This window comes from Pan troglodytes, chromosome 2 (assembly GCF_028858775.2).
Source record: "Pan troglodytes isolate AG18354 chromosome 2, NHGRI_mPanTro3-v2.0_pri, whole genome shotgun sequence".
NCBI lineage: Eukaryota > Metazoa > Chordata > Mammalia > Primates > Hominidae > Pan > Pan troglodytes.
Window position 1 is genome coordinate 126,058,735 of NC_086015.1, and position 17,974 is coordinate 126,076,708.

The following is a 17,974-nucleotide window of genomic DNA, read 5'->3' on the forward strand; positions in this document are numbered from 1 at the left end:
AAGTTTTTACACATTGTGAACATCAGAGCATCCGCGTGCACGTGCGGTGTTTGTGTTTTACACCTGACAAAAATGACTGATGCTTTGACTTCAAAGGGATATGGGGATGTTGAGGATGAAAGGTCAGAGAATAGATTGACGGTGCCCATATGTAAGGAAATAATGAGTTCGTTTTGTGTAATAGATGACTCCAGCCCAGGAAGAGCTATTGGGAAACTCAGATCTGACACTTTGGTTTCTGGAAGGTGGTGCTCGGCAGCTTTAAGATGTGTGTATGTGACTAGATGGCTTTCTCAGTTGAGATTTGTGACTTTCAATTAAAGCTTGCAGATGAGTGAAGATGCTTGCTTAGAATGGTACCCTGGACATCTCACTTTACCACTTGCCAGTGTGATTCTCTGAGAAGAAAAAGCCATAGGGCTGAGAATCAAGGCATACTTACCACATAAGTATGGATAAATGATTAGTAGTGACAGTCTACCCTCAAGAGGCTGTTGTACAAGATTTTATATTTATTAATTGAATAATGCCTGGGAGCTACTTTGTACAGTTTCTGTTCAACCTTTTATAAGTTTTGTTGCAATGAGTTCTTTAGTCAGATTTGGAAGGTTGTCTTAGTCCACTGGAGCTGCTATAACAAAATACCATAAACTGGGTAGTTCATAAACACAGAAATTTATTTCTCACAGTTCTGGAGGCTGGGAAGTCCAAGATGAAGGCTCAGGCAGAATCGGTGTCTGGTGAGGGCCTGCTTCCTACACAGTGGTCTCTTCACTATAACATAAGATGGAAGAAGGGGTTAGGGATCCCTCTGAGGTCTGTTTTATATGGGCAGTAATCCTATTCACATGGGTTCCACCCTCATAACCTAATCACCTTCCAAAGGCTGCACCTTCTTCCATCATTTTGAGGATTAAGATTTCAAAATGTGAATTTGAGGCCTGGCACAGTGGCTCAAGTAATCCCAGCATGTTGGGAGGCTGGGGTGGGAGGATTGCTTGAGCTCAGGAGGTTGAAGCTGGAGTGAGCTGTGATGGCACCACTGCACTCTGCCCTGGTCAACAGGGCAAGACTCGTCTCAGAAAAATTAATACATAAACAAAATATGAATTGGAGGGGAACACATTCAGACCTCAGCAAAAGTCAAGTGTAGGTAGGTATAGAATTGCAATTGTCTGGCATGTAGTTAGCACTCAAAATTAGTTGGTTATTAAGAGAATAGAATAGCAGGGTGATGTTAGTAGCTATACTTCCTTCTCTCCTTCACTGGAATTCCTTCATTGGAATCCATGTGAAAAAGACTAAGGAATAGTTGCTTGTGAATTCCTTAATGATCAACAATATAATGTAGCTGCTAAAAAAGAAAGGACAGTTTAGGCATAAAAACATAGTGTCCAAAACAAGAAGCAAAATAGTTTGATAGGCTCTACATTAGTGTTTAGTTCTGAGCTTGATTCTGAGAAGGCCATTTGACAAACTGCAGAACTTTAAAGGTTCTGTGACAAGAATGATAAAGGGTATAAAAATCATGATGTGTAAAATGAAGGGAACTTGGGTGTATCACACTTCAAAAAGAAACTTGAGGCAAGATATAGACTATGTGAAGATCAAGTCAAAGAGGAATTCGACTTATGTGTTGTTCTAGGAGGAAGAACTAGACTGAGTCAAGTTACAAAGAAATGTAACTCAAAGCAATACAAGGAAGAACCTTCTAACAAAGATACCCAGCCCTGAATGGGTGTGTCTTGACTGCTGTAGAACTTCCAGCTAGAGCAAATACTTTTGCAGAGGATGTGTGCTAGATGCCGAGGAAGGGCTTCTCCTACCAAAGGGAGATTTTCTTTGGGTTTTTGTTGTTTGCTTTTAAACTAAATATTGATTTTCTCTGGGTTTCTGCTGGGCTCAGTGGCTCATGTTTGTAATCTCAGCACTTTGGGAGGCTGAGGCGGGTGGGTCACTTGAGCCCAGGAGTTAGAGACCAGCCTGGGCAACATGGTGAAACTCCAAATCTACAAAAAATACAAAAATTAGCCAGACATGTTGGCATGCGCCTGTAGTCTTAGTTACTGGGGAGGCTGAGGCTGGAGGATCAGTTGAGCCCAGGAAGTAGAGGCTGCAGTGAGCTATGATTGCTCCACTGCACTCCAGCCTCGGTGACAGAATGAGACCCTGTCTCAAAACAAACAAACAAACAAACAAACAAACCCAAAGTAGTACTTTACCTATAATCAATGTTACAATAATATTTTTTTAAAAAGAAAAAAGATTGTATTTGTTTCCACTGATGTATTTTTCTTCTGTTCCAGGATTCGGTCTAGGGTCCTCTGTTAAATTTAGTTGTAATTTCTCTTTAGTTTCCTCCAATCTGTGATAATTCCTTGGTCATTCCCTTAACAAGGTTGGCTAAATTCAGGGGAAAATGCTGTGTTGTAGTTTCTTTTTATTTTTATCAGGAGCATTTTTTCAATATTATTCCCCAAATTTAGCCAACCTTGTTTTTTATGGTAGAAAAATGTTAATTTGCACCCTTCTTATTATAATTGTACCTACTATCCATGGCAGGATAAATTAGAAACTACCCATTCATTTTATAAAATAAGGTACTTTAGTTCTTCAGTAGTTCTTGTGACTATATGGTGAATTCAATTTTATATTTTCCTTTGGTTGAAGCAATAAAAAATACATTTAAAAATTCTCTTTATTAGGAAGTAGTTTTCATTTTTAGTAGAAGAAAGCAAATACACTTTTATATGTTGGCTTTCCTGCTACAGGTGTTCCATCTACGCACGTAGAAAGCAGGTTCTTTCTTGCTTCTGGCATCCTTGGGTACTAAAATATCTTTTTTTTTTTTTTGAGACAGAGTCTCACTTGGTCACTCAGGCTGGAGTACAGTTGTGTGATCTTGGCTCACTGCAACCTCAACCTCCCTGGGCTCAGGTGATTCTCAGCCTCTGAGTAGCTGAGACTACAGGCACGCACCACCAAGCCCGGCTAGTTTTTTGTATTTTTTGCAGAGACAGGGTCTCACCATGTTGTTCAGGCTGGTCTTGAACTCCTAGGCTCAAGCAAGGCACCAAAATATCTTGCACCCTGGGGGATAGGTGGTTGTTTGGCCTTTGTGCTGCCTCAAGCCCCAGCCTGATTAGCCTAGGAGACTGGTTATCTTCCTAAAATGGGTTTGTACCTTCCCACCCTTTTTCATTTACCAGCAAGGAGACAGAAAAGGACTAGCCAGAGAGATAGTAGAGCCAAGACCAAGTGTGCCCTCAAAGCTAACTAAAGGAAGTTTCAAGGAGATAGCAACCCAGTGTGTTCCATGCACTGGGGACATGGCCCTCACAGACCCTCCTCCTAGTAAGGAGATCCAGACAGCAAACAAGAAAAGCAAATATTTAGTATGTCACCTAGTGATATTGATACTTGCTTTGGAGAAAAATAAAGCAGGGTAAAGGAGGAAGGGAATGTGATAGAGTGGTATTATACTTTACATAGGGTTTTAGGGAAGGTGTCACTGATAAGGTGTATTTGAGCAGACACCTGAAGGAAAAATGACATCTGACATGTTAGTTCTGGAGAAGACTGTTTCTGGCAAAGGGAATAGCAAAGATAAAGATTCCAAACTTGTCTGGCATATCCAAGAAAGAGCAATAAGGCCTTTGTGACTGGAGTAGAGCCACTGAGGGGAACAGTGGTAGGAAATGAGGTCAGAGAGGTGGTGAGAGGCCAGGAGATACAGGGCCCTGTAAATCATTCTTAAATGGCATCTCAGCCATTATCGAGTGAGGAGGGCTTACTCCATTGACGGGCTTTAAGTGGAAGAGTAAAACAATGACTATGCTCTTGTCTTCAGGACAAGAGCCAGAACAGGGAGACAAGTTAGGCTAGTAGAATAACCCAGATGGGAGCTGATGATGGCTTTTGACTAAGGTGATAGTAGTGAAGGATTTGAGAAGTGGTTAGATTGCAGATATGTGTCGAAAGTAGATTCACCAGTATTTGTTGATGGATGAGATGTGGAGCATGAAGGAAGGAGACGAGTCTAAGCTGTTTCTCAACTTTTTAGTGTTACTGATAGGGAGAATACAGCTTCAATTTACTAAGTTGTGTAAGATGGTAGAGAGAGCAATTTTGGAGCAGATGGCATGGAGATGAGGGATTTGAAATGCCTATTAGATACCCAAGTAGACAGATTAAACTGTCAATTGGATATACAAGTATGGAGTTAAGGGGAGAGGCCTGTGCAGTATATTTGGGAGTTGTCAGCCTACAATGGTATTTAAAGTAATGGGGCTGGTTCAAGCTCATTCTTATTGGTTAAAAAAAAGAAAAAAGAAAAATATAAAGTGTCTTGTGGCTGGGTGAGATCACCTGTGGAGAAGGGTGGAGCTTCCCTGGAGTAGAAGACTGAGCCTTGGGGCATTCCAACATTCAGAGGTTGGGGAGATAAGAAAGAACCAGCTAGTAAGGACTGAGAATAGAGCACTGGATTTAGCAACATCGAGATCTTTTGGTGTCCTTTAAAAGAATCATCTCCCTTGAATGATGTGGTGAGTTTGAAATAAAATGTAACAAGAGGAATCAAAGACAGTGAGTGTAGACATTTCTTTCAAGAGTTTATGCCATAAAGGGCAGCAGAGAAATAGGCAGTAGCCAGAGGGAATGTGGGTACTAAGGAGGTTTAGGCTTTGTTTTGTTTTTTCTTTTTTTGGTAAGAGATATTAAAGCATATCTATTAATGCAGCATCCTAACAGTTCCATAAAAAGGGGAAAATTGATGATGCCGGAGGGAAAGGGAGGAACTGCTATAGCCATGTAGGCAAGATGGGATGCGGTCCTCCAGGGCACAGGTAGACAAGTTGGCCTTAGATAGAAGCATTGACAGTTGATTCTTTAGTAGTGACGGGAAAGAAGATAGAGTATACACATAAGGTGCAGATGGTGGATCATAAGCGCTTGTAGAAGTTATCTTTGCTTTTCTCCCCTCAGAAAAATAAGAAACAAAATGATCCCCTGATGAGGGAGAATAGGGGAACAGTTACTGGAGAGAGGATTAATTATGAAACTATTTTATAGAAAAATAGAGAACACATGGTTTAGGAAATTGTAGTAGGATTGTTGGGTAGCACTGAGGGCCTGCTTTCAGTGACTGATCATTAATTTGAAGTCAGACCAGTCAGCATGGTTGTGTGTTTCCCTCCAGCCTGTTCTGCTGGGCAAGTACAGGCATGGGCAGAGTTGGCAGAGAGATTTAACCAGAGTTGCAGTTTTACCAGGTGAATAGAACTGACAAAGTACAGGCCAAGAGTAGAGGGTTAGGTAGAGAGCAATCTGACCGTGGACCATGGAATCTAAGGAGGACAAAGGAAACACATGAGGTGGTTGAGAAGAAGTAGCAAGCTCCCAAATTGTCATTCCGTATTTAATCAATAATTTGTTCTTGTTAGACTGCTAGAGGGAATGAAAGGGAAAGAGAGGAGGCCATGGTTGAGGAATGGGGTACTTGAGATTATGGCCTGTAATCCCAGCACTTTGGGAGGCCAGGTTGGGTGGATCACCTGAGGTCAGGAATTCAAGACCACCCTGGCCAACATGTAGAAACCCCCTCTCTACTAAAAATACAAGAAATTAGCGAGGTCTGGTGGTGGGCACCTGTAATCCCAGCTACTTGGGAGGCTGAGGCAGGAGAATCACTTGAACCCAGGAGACGGATGTTGCAGTGAGCTGAGATCGAGATCGTGCCATTACACTCCAGACGAATAGCGAAACCTCATCTCAAAAACAAAAAAAAAAATTGAGATTATGACATGGATGTAGTTGTGGTAAAGATAAGGTCAGAGTATAACCAAAAGCATGGATGGCAGAGGTAGGGCAAAGAGCGTACCTCAGACCATGGAACAAGAGGTCACAGATCTGAGAAGACCAGCATACTGAAAGGATCGTCTAGTGGATATTGAAATCACCAAGTTTATGAAAGGAGTAGTGTCCTGAGGAGTAATAATGAGCCAAGACATCTTTAAGCAGTGAAGGCAAATGACCTGGAGGCAGGTGTGTGGTGGTCTGTAGACAACCGCAGCAAGGAGCAGTGGGTATTAGTCAGAAAAAATTAGACCAAAGTCTGTTCTGGCCATGATGGACTAACGGGAACTGGATTTATCCTTCTGTCTTAATTAAAAATGAAAAATAAGAAATCAAAATATATGGAACTAAATAAATTTCATGAGCCAGGCATAGCACACCTGTAATCCCAGCTACTGGGGAGGCTGAGAAAGGAGGATCACTTCAGGCCAGGAGTTCAAGACCAGCCTGGGCAACATCGTGAGACCCTATCTCTAAAAAATAATAATAAATAAATATTAGAATAAAACAAAATATGTAAAACAATGGTTTTCAAACATTGGGCGACAGGCAGGGCAGGACAGGGCAGTGATCCCTATGACTGCTTCAGTTTACCATCCGGAGAGAATTTCCAGGCAGGAGTACAGAAATGGGGAGCTCAGTCAGAGCCCAGCAGTTTTCCTGAATTGAGGAGACGGAGGTGAGAATTCAAAGAGGCCAACATAGCTAGAATTCTTAAGGTAGAAAACAACAGAGGAGGAAACTTTACAGAGAATGTTCTGGATCTGCAGGGTGTTCCTCTTGAGTCTTCAGCAGAAAACTGATCAGAGGATACATGTGAGGAAATTAGCCAAGACTGGAGGAAGGACTGCCAAAAAAGAGCAGGCAGAACAGTTCCCCAGGATCACACAGGCTGGGAATAGTTCATGTTCCCAAGACCTGGAATGGAAAAACCTCTGCAAACATACAAATGTTCAAGAAGATAGAAGAAAGAAAGCATGAGCACATTAAGAAGAGACAAAGAGGACAGAAAAAGAACAACATTGAACTTCTAGAAATGAAAAATGTAATCAATATGTAAGATGAGAAATATAATCAATGTCTGAGATGAAAAAAATATACTGGACAGGATTTAACAGCAGACTAGACATTGCTGAAGAAAAGGTCATGTGACTTGAGTATATAGCACTAGAGACTGTCCACAATGGAACACAGAGAAATAAAGACTAAAACCGATCAAACAAAAAACATGAGTATCGGTGAGCTGTGGGACAGTTTTAAGTGGCCTAATATGCATGTAATTGGAGTCTCAGAAGGAAAAGAGAGAGAGAAGTAAGCAGGGAGAGCATGGAGTGAGATGGAGTGGTGCAAGAAAATTGAAGAAATAATGGCAGAACATTTACCAAATTTAATGACTTCTATAAACCCACAAATCTGAGAAATTTAAGAATCCCAGCAGAAGACCCATAAGGAATCCTACACCAAGGCACATCATGGTCATACTTCTTTAAAACCAGTGATAAAGAGAAATCCTTAAAAGCATGGAGAGAAAAAAGACCAGGTAACTTGTGGGCAGAGAGAGTAGGAATGATCTGGAAGTGGCAGGGAAAGCAATGTAAGGGATTTCTCTGGGAGTAAGAAGGTAGAGAGAATGTTTGGAGAAGAGCTTCAGGAAGGTAGGGATTCCAGTGATTATGCCTGAGCACTCCAGAAGGCACAGAGGAAGGTTTCTGGAGTTGAGGAGGTAGGAGGCAGAGATGAGGTCTCATTAGGGGATGTATAAAGCCATATCAGAATAAAGATGACCTGTGAATCTTGAATCTGTTGTGTCTGATTTAAACAGGAAAAACAGGCATTATGTCATTAGTTCTGACAATCTCCAAGGCAGATTGGGGTGACAAGGCTGTGAGGGTTATGAGCAGGGAAAAGGGGATCTGCCCCGGAGCCAGCAGAGTTCATCTTCACTTCAGCTGATGGAAGTGTGGAGCCACGGGAGGGTGGTCTTACCAGGTGAGCTCTGTGCCTGTTGCTGATTTTCCATGCTTCCACTATGGGTGTGTGGGTTGTGGGGGAGGGATTTAGTCAACTCTGCAGCCTGATTCTTTAGACATCTGCTGTGGAGATTTCCATTCCTACACTCAATGGGTCCCCAGCAAAAGGAGTTATCACATCTGTTGAAAGGAAGCATTCTGAATGTTGGATGCCATGTTTGAAAAGAAATATTTTTATTTTCAATGATGTTTGTTTTTCTGAAATTGTTCACAGATGGCTTTTACACTTACATCCTATTACTGTTGTAATCACTTGGGGTCTATTTATATAACAGTCCTATATGTCTCAGAAGCCAATGTGTTAGGCAGTTCCTACATTGCTATAAAGAAGTACCTGAGGCTGGGTAATGTGTAAAGAAAAGAGGTTTCATTGGCTCACAGTTCTGCGGGTTTTACAGGAAACATGGTGCTTGCATTCACTCATCATCCAGAGAGGCCACAGGAAGCTTACAATCATAACAGAAGGTGAAGGGGGAGCAGCCACATCACTTGGTGAAAGCAGGAGCAGGAGAGAGAAAGTCGGGGAGGGGGATGCCACACACTTTTAACAGGCCAGATCTCATCTCCTGTGAACTCAGAGCAAGAACTCAGTCATCACCAAGGGGATGGCCCAAGCCATTCATGAGGATCTGTCCCTACGATCCAAACACCTCCCACCAGGCCCCACCTCCAACATTGAGGATTACATTTCAACATGAGACCTGAGTGGGGACAAATACCCAAACTATATTAGGCTATTCTCCTGGGGTCCTCATAACTCCTTTCCCTTGATGAGCTGATATCTTTTTGATTACATGGAATTATAGAGTTATGCCTTGTCAGGATGTGAGTGACATGAAGAAAGCATTTTATTCAAGATCATCAGCTGGGATAGATTAAACAACACTTGGCAGCAATTAAAAATACACAAGAAAGCCACCACACTGTACTTGTGAGGTTGCTTTATTTTTCATTTTTGTATTTTTGTGGAGATGGGGTCTCACTATGTTACCCAGGCTAATCTCAAACTCCTGGCTTCAAGGGATCCTCCCACCTTGGCCTCCCAGTGTGTTAGGATTATAGGCATGAACCACAGTGCCTGGCCACAGGTTGCTTTAATAAGCAGTTTTTCACAATTTATTTACTCTTAAAAGTTTATATTAGCTGTTGTATTGTTAAATATTTGATAAAAAGCATAACTGAGTAAAGTATGGTAGCCTTCAGCAGTAACAATAGGAAGCCTGGTTATTGGACCATATGGCCATAAACAGTGCCTCACTGCTTGCTTGGTGTCTGCTTACCTTAATTAAAAACAAACTCTTTAGAAAAAAATAAATATCATGTAGAATGTAAGCCTATGGTCCCCAACCTATAAAAATTCTATTCAGTATCTCGTAGGGTACCCAGTATATCCTTATAAGAGCAACATTTTGTGATTTTAGGATATTTATGACCGTGTATGTACGTTTCATTAATTGCACTCTGTTTCCTATGGCTATAATGTGATTTTTAAAGTCTGTATTCTGTTAGTAGAAGCAGTAAATGAGCAGTATGTATGCATTACTTGTTACCAAGAAGCACAGTTCCCTATGGTATTCCTTCTGGTAAATTGTATTAATCATATCCAGATTATATAAGAATATTATAAAGTAATTCAGTTCATGTCACAAATTATCCTTAATGTAACATGTCTGGATCTCAAGTTTATTTTCTTTGCTATGTTTGATCTGCATAATTATAGTCTTGTTGACTTTCAATTTTCTTCAAGCAGAGTAGCTCTTTAAAAACCAAACATTTAACCATGTACCCTCTGCAAAAAGAGAGAGAGAGAGAGCCCTGGAAAAAAAAGAAATATTACATTAGTCAGTTTATGTCTATTCTCTGTGTGAAGTGGTTTCAAGGTGATGTTGGATTTGGGAAAAATTTGAAGCAATGTGGCCACCTTTGCCATAGACTTTGTATGAACCACCTGTGTGATGTGGCTGCCACAAACAGTAAGATATGTTAATTTAGTATTAACAGAGGCGTAGCATTCCAACAATAGGAGGATAGAATTCTGTTAGGTTACTCTGCCATAGCTAGAATATCATTGTCTATTTCTGATTATCTTGTTTTTATATTTGTATACTTTGCCCTCTGTGTGACCAACCACTGACACACATTTTCAAAGTAATTGTTGTGTTTGGAATACAAGGGGAAAAAACTATCTGATCCACATTGTCTTCTAAAGTCCTAAGCCGTGATTTTTTAACATTATTAAGCATTATCCTATAATGAAAACCATCGGATAAATCAAGAAAAAAATTAAGACTGTGATTATATTAATAATCAGTTCTAAAGGACCACTTCCTATGACGCTTTAACAACCTTAGCTTGTTCTGCTTATGAAATATATAGTTCCCTAGTTGTCAGTTTTGAGAAAAGTTAAGGCAATAATCTATCACCTTAAAATACGTTTTAGGGACAGTTAAGAGTTTTTTTTTATTAGCAGCTTACATTTGAAAATTCAAATTTGTCTATTAGAGATATAAAACTAAAATATCTAGTCTTTGAAAATTATTTGCCATATTTTTAAGTATTATATCTGAACGGAACATTTTAGACATTCCTTTTGAAAAATTAGAGCTAATAGAACTTCTTCCTCTATCTTTGATATGAACATTCCTATTTTCCATTAAAGTTAGAATCATCTCATTTTCTTTTTTCTTTTTTTGGAAACAGAGTCTCACTCTGTCAGCTGGAGTGAAGTGGTGTGATCTCAGCTCACTGTAGCCTCTGCCTCCCAGGTTCAAGCAATTCTCATGCCTCAGCCTCCCGAGTAGCCGGGATTACAGGTGTAATCCACCACACACGGCTAATTTTTTTATTTTTAGTAGAGACAGTTTTACCATGTTGCCCAGGCTGGCCTCAAACTCCTGAGCTCAGGTGATCTGCCCACCTCGGCCTCTCAAAGTGCAAGGATTACAGGTGTGAGCCACCATGCCCAGCCCATCATTTCATTTTAAGCATGTAGGGTTCGTTGTTTTTTTTTTTTTCCATTTTTAAAGTTATACAGAAAAGCCATAATATTAGCATATAATGTCAGTATGATTGACTAAAAATAATCTTTATTTTTAGCATTGGACTTAGGAGAAAATCAAGATAATTTCAATGTCTTTGTTTCATTTTAGGTCTCCGGATAACTGTGCTCCTGACATCCTTCCTTATGGTTTTGGGAACTGGTCTAAGATGCATACCTATATCAGACTTAATGCTTAAAAGAAGGTAAATCCTGTAAATAACATTTCTCCCCCATTTTTCATTTTATTATGTGTATAAATTTTTAAGAAGATCAGTAAAGGGTCATATTTATAGAAGCATTTTTTTTTTACTCTATATGATGATTAATTTAATCGACATTTAGCAGTTGTCATATGGAAGACACTAGTTGTTGTGGAAATAGAAAGTGCAAGTTAATCTTCATATTGTCCAGGAACAATAATAATCATGTGAAAATAATAGTATAACATACCATTTGTAAGTATAATAATATAACATATTATATATATAATAGTGTAGTTAATGCTACAGAAGAAATACAAAATTGCCTCGAGACTAGGAGAAGTTTTGGCTGTGGGTATCAAAAAGAGGAGTTCATAAAGGTGGAGGTAATTAAACTAGGCATTGAATGATGAGTAGAATGTTGGTAACTATAGTCAGGGGAAGGGTATTCCAGGATGGGGTAATAGCAAGAGTGAAGCCATGGAGGCAGGTAAGCATAGGCCTTTTCTGGGGTGGATAGGTAGTCTTATTTGTATATAGCAGCCTTTCTGCAACTGGGACCGTGGATTTATTCTTAGGGAGTGTAAGGTATACAAAGGTTTTAAATTTTGTTTTTATATTGGTTATGATACAGTATTATTTTACCAGTAATAATCTGCAATAAAACGGTATTTTTGTTGACCAGGATGTTAATTTCTTAAATTAGGGTTTCCGAGACTGGGGTCCTTGAATGTGACCTTGAGAGTCGTTGAGAAATTTTTTCCCTTTCAGAAGGACCCATGAATTACTCAAGTTCAAGAGATACTGGTCTACAGATTAAGGTGTAAGAATGGGATATAAAAAGATGAGGTTAGAAGGTTATATTTTGATTCTGAAGGGTCTTGATGCCATCCTGTATTATTAACAGTGTACTTTCCTCACTGGAGAGTGGAAAACCCCTTAGGCTCTTAATCAGAGGAGTGCTAGTATCAGACCTATGTTATATTCACTATGGATTGAGATATGTAGGCTTGATTATAAGGGGTAGAGATTGCTGGCAGAAGACCTGGAAAGATACAGTGGGACCCCAAGCTGAAGTCATTCTTTTGTTGGTTCATTTATTAGGTCATTCATTCATTCAACAGAATTCACTAAGCTTCTACTATGTGCCAACCTCTTTTGTGGGCATTGGGAATATGACAGAAGACAAAGCAGATAAAAATTACTATGTAATGTAGTAAATTACATAGTACATTACATAGTACATAGTAATTTACTATATAATGTACATTACATGACATACTATGTTTGTGATGTAGTTTCATTCCACTCAGGGAAACCAGCAATAAACTAGATAAATAAGTAAAATACATAGTATGTGCTATGGAGAGTAAAACAAAATAGGAAAGAAGGATATGAAAAGGCGAGGAAAGGATGGTGAGATTTCAGAAAGAAAAACCTAACTGGGAAGATAACCTTTTGGGATAAAAACCTGACAGAAGTCATGGATGATGCAGTATCTAGGAATCAAGCATTATATGCAGAGAGAACCGCAAGAGTTCAGGGTGGAAGAGGGACAGGGATGCCTGGCAGGGAGGCTGGTGTGGCATGAGAAAAGCAGGTAGCAAATGAGGTCAGAGCAGTTACAGAGTGGTAGTGGGAGGGTGGGACCAGATTCTTTAAGACCACGTCAGCTCCTCAGCTTTTTCTGAGCTAGGAAACCACTGGAGGTTTTGAGCTGAGAGTGCCATGGTGCTCGGCTGCTCCTTTGAGAATGGACTGAAGCTTGAGGTCATGGGCATAAGTAAGGAAAGTTGGGAAACAAGTGCAGTAAACCAGGTGAGAGATGATGGTGGCTTGGACCATAGTGGTGACAGTGGGAGTGGTGAGAAGTGGTCAAATTCTGATCATCTTGAATATTCAAAATGTAATTATATTCTGATTATATTCTGGTCCATTTGCTGATGGACCAGATGTGGGAAGTAAGAGAAAGGAGTCCAGAATGATTCCATGCTGTGGGAAGTTGGGGGAATGGAAAGGATGGCACAGACATGAGGGGAAGTGTGAGAAAAAGAGATGGGAGGTGATATGCTGGAAGTTTCACTCGAGGGACTCTGAAATTGTTGATTCCATTAACAGATGGGGAACACAGAAGTGGGGGAGAGTGGATTTCAGGGACAAGATGTTGACTTTCTTTTGGAACAGAATTTTTCAGTTTCAAAATAAACGTTCAGTTTTGAATTTCAAAATGTGTTTTCTTTCTAGAAAATTTAGGGTACAAGGGTTCATGTTTGAAAAGGGAGATAAGACAATCATCTAGGTTCCTATGGAAAGCTAGTCATAATTTTCCATCCTTCTCAGTTAGATTTTAACACAAGTCTCATTATTGTATTTGAGATGCTCTTAATTTTTCAAACACCCAGAGGTGTATTTTTTCAAGCATCCACAGATTTTAAGTACAGATTTTCAGTACAGATTTTCATGTAAGCTTAAATTCAACACTGCTTTCTTTTAAAATGCCTATTAAGGCCAGGTGCAGTGGCCCACACCTGTAATCCCAGCACTTTGGGAGGCTGAGACAGGTGGATCTCTTGTGCCCAGAGTTTGAGACCAGCCTGGGCAACACAGCGAGACCCCATCTCAAAAAAAATACCAATTAATATTTTTGCTAGTTTTTCTTCTGTTTTGGGCCATCCATACTATTACTTGCCTCCAGTCTCATATCCCTTTATATCCTTTCCATATACAAAATTCTGGGAATAATAGAGTTGACCCTCCATCTTGGAGAAGGTGGTATGAAAAAGAAACAATTCATAAATAAATGTAAACAAATGTAGAACAGGTAAGAAGTAGAAATAAAAAGTTCAGAGATTGAATCTTTCATAAAAAGAGTGTATAAATTGAATTTTCAATCTTATGCATTCATCTATAAAGAATATAGGAGTATTAACCCCTTGAAATAAGACTTCATTTTGTAGTCTTTAAGCATATCTTTTAAGCAGTGTTGTTAACAATGCATGATGCAGCTGTTAAAATGAAAATGCTACAATTGGAACATGTATTTTCAACAAATCAGGTATATAGCCATCACTTTTAAGCTTCAGTCTCCATCCAATGTTCCAGGGAAGGCCAGTGTTGAAACAAGCATTTACAAGTCTGTGTTTTTGTGGCCTTGTTTCACTCGGAGCTTTTTGAGCTTTTGACCCAGCCTTTTGGAATGGCTCCCCTGCACCCTTGACTTCCTGTATCTTAGCTCCCTTAAGTATCAAGACATGAGAATAGCAGCATTCTGACAAGCTCTTCCTAACGGTGTTCTACTTATATATAGTATCAGTATTTATTTTATTTGCATAGTACTGATGAAAACTCAGGAAAAAATTATTTTGCCACGTTTCTCTTATAACATCTTAGATAAATAAGGAACTTGGTATAACAAATTATAAAGCATTTTTTCTTCTATGATCTAGAACAAAATAATACCCCAAAAAATTGTAAAAGCCATCACTCTATTGCAATGAGCGCTATTACTCTATAGTGTGAAATATTATTATATTGCTTTCCCAGTAAACAACTTAAGGACTTCTGGAGGGTGAACTTATAGTAAGTTGTATCTACTCGTAATCATAGGTGTATCCAGTGATTTCCGTAACACATGCCATGTATATTTTTAAATTTTATTTTAAGTTCCAGGATGCATGTGCAGGATGTGCAGGTTTATTACATAGGTAAACATGTGCAACACATGCCACATTATCTTTTCAGTTCAGTGTAATTTTCATTAATATTAACAATACTTAACGTTTACCAACATGTATTAAATAGTTTGGTTCTAGTAAACATAGATTTTCTAGAAATATACTCCATTGTGAAATACTTTGCAGCTGGCAGGATTATGTTTAAAATGACCCTAACAGAAAAAGGTGAATTGTTTAGTGACTGATTTTGTGACAGCTGCTTAGCTATCTGAATAAATAGGAAGAAGAACCTAGTTCCCTCCCTTACCACTTAAGTAAATCCCAGCTGGATCAAAGACTTACATGTAAATAATGAATCATAAAAGTATTAGAACATGACTGTTTTACAGAATCTGAGGGTGGAGAGGGCCTTCCAATTAAGACACAAGTCCCAGAAGCCATAAAAGAAAGCCTTGATATATTTGACTGTGTAAAAATTTAGATTATCTTTATGATTGAATATACTATAAAACAAAGTCAAAAGATGAGTTAACTGGGAAATATTTGCAACCGTAAGACAAATGAGTAATTCCTTAGTTCTTTGAAATCAATAAGAAAAATAACAACTCAATAGGAAAATAGGTAATGGATATGAGCAAGCAATTACAGAAGTTGAAATATAAATGGCATGAACTCAAGAGAAGTTCAAGAGAATTCTTTCTTGAGAACTCGAGAGAACTCAGGAGAATATTCAGCTTTCGTCGTAATTAAATAAATGAAAATTAAAATAGCAGACAGATGTCTATTTACTGGCAAAGATGAAAAAAATTGATAATGTTCTATGCCTGAGATGTGGGGAAAAACAGGCACTGCTGATGTGTGAGCAGTTTGGGGCATCATCCTATTTGGAGGGCACTTTGGCAGTATTTACCAGATTCAAATATACATGTCTATAACCTACACCTATATTTGCACTTATAGAAAATTAGCCCACATATAAAGCTCTATCAGTTTGCAAGAATTACCATGTTTGTGCAGCTTTGCTTGTAATAGCAGAAGGCTGGATGTAACCCAGATGCCTTTGGCAGAGAACTGATTATGATGCAGTATATCATGGAATCATATTGCACCGTGAAAAGGAAGTAAAAGTCCTATAAGTGCTAATATGAAAATATCTCCAAAATATATTGTTGAGTTAAAAGGCAAACTTTAGAATATTATGTTTAGTATGTTCTTACTTGGAAAAAAATGGGAAGGGTATCATTGTTTTTTTCTGGGAAGAGCATCTGAGGAATAGAAGTCTGAGGTGGAAAGGACATTTACTTTTTATTTTTTACTACTTTTGGGAATATTTTTACCATGTGCATATATTAGCTTTTTTTTTTTTTTCTGGAAACACTCTGTTGCCCAGGCTGGAGTGTGGTGGTGTGATCATAGCTAATTGCAGCCTCAAACTCCTAGGCTCAAGGGATCCTCCTGCCTCAGCCTCCCATGTAGCTGGGACTACAGGCATGTGCCATCACACCTGGCTAGTTTTTAAATTTTTTTGTAGAGACAGAGTCCCAATATTTTGCCTGAGTTGGTCTCAAATTCTGGGTGCTAGTGATCCTCCCACCTCAGCCTTCCAAAGTGCTGGGATTACAGGTGTGAGCCACCGCACCCAGCCTATATTACCTTTTTAACTGAAAGCACTAGCTAAGTAAAACTAAAATCACCACCTCAGAGCCTTAATAATAGGAAAAGTAAAGAGAAGGAAGGGTTATATATAAATTTGCCCAGCATAGAAATGTAAATCTTTTGATGTAAAAATGAGCAATTGGTAGATTTAAGAACTAAGACTTTTCTCAGTAAAATACAGAAGATTCAGATTCCCCTATATCAGTGTCTTCTAAAATATCATTCACAGATTTCCTGCTTATTAAAATACAGATCCCAGGGCTCCAACCCAGTCCCACTTAGTTAGGCTCTTGAGTGAACCCTGAGAATGAGCAGTTTTAACAAGCTCTTTTAGTTAGTCTTACACTCATTTAAATTTGAGAACTACTTTCCTAGTTCCCTAGTCTTATACTCATTTAAATTTGAGAACTACCTCCCATCTTCACTTTAAATAGTAATTGATTAAACAATTACCTTTATGCTTGTCCATCCTACAGTATAATCACACAATACATTTAATGTCTTATTTTAAAGCAGATTAAGGATTAGCCTCTATTTAATAAATCTATTTGCCTTAATTTGACTCTTAAAACTCAAGGCAACTCAAGGCAAGTAAAACTCATGACTATGTCTGCATAGTGGTCAGGTGGACTTAAGAAAGATTTGTAAGAAAAGATAACCAGTCATGATAAGCATTTAAGAGGGAAAAAAAGGGAGTAAAAGGTGTGTAAAGGCAGGGCGTGATGCCTTTATAATCCCAGTACTTTGGGAGGTCAAGGCGGGCGGATCACCTGAGTTCAGGAGTTTAAGACCAGCCTAGCCAACATAGTGAAACCCAGTCTCTACTAAAAATACAAAAATTAGCCGGGCGTGGAGGCGCTTGCCTGTAATCCCAGCTACTCGGGAGGCTGAAGCAGGAGAATCCGGGAGGTGGAGTTTGCAGTGAGCTGAGATTGCACCACTGCACTCTACCCTGGGCGATAGAGCGAGACTGTCTCAAAAAACAAAAAAAAAAAGCTGTGTAAAATTGTCTTTAGAGTTTTGGAAAACTCTTTTTTTAACCTTTTTGTTGTTTTTGAAATACAGTTATTTATGAGACATTTTTTCCAAGGGCCCACAATGTCATTTATGAATTTTTTATTGACTTTTTTCTTGTTCGGTGCATCTTACAGAGAAGTATATACAACATACATGTGTATCATCAGACTGATACCCATGTAGCTGTCACTCAGCCCAGACTCCAGAAGTCTCCTGCGTGCCCCTTCCTGCTCATAATCCTCTCTCTCCCTCCTGTATATCATCACAATCATGAATGGATAGAATTTTCAAAGTAGACTGAGTTGAAATTTATTAAGAATATATTCAAAACCTATTGCAAATGTTTATTCTTTTCTTTGAAATAAGGATTTGCCTTAGATTTGTTTTCCGCTTAATACCAAAGGGGCAAACAATTAAAACTTTATCTGCAACAAAATGATTAGAGGAACAAAATATGCTAGAGGCAGATGTTGATAACAATTTAACATATAATTTAAAAAA

General features: G+C 38.9%; 1 protein-coding gene across 2 annotated transcripts in view; it reads left to right on the forward strand.

Moving 5' to 3' along the window:
- The window catches only part of SLC49A4 (solute carrier family 49 member 4), a 97,159-nt gene that overhangs the window by 758 nt on the left and 78,427 nt on the right, over nucleotides 1–17,974 (forward strand). For both annotated transcript variants that reach the window (XR_010155323.1, XM_001167764.8), the window contains exon 2: nucleotides 11,036–11,129. Coding sequence is in view for 1 of the 2 variants with exons in the window: in XM_001167764.8 (XP_001167764.2) it covers nucleotides 11,036–11,129 (94 nt within the window). In the remaining variant the exon portion in view is untranslated. The remainder of the gene's footprint in view (nucleotides 1–11,035; nucleotides 11,130–17,974) is intronic.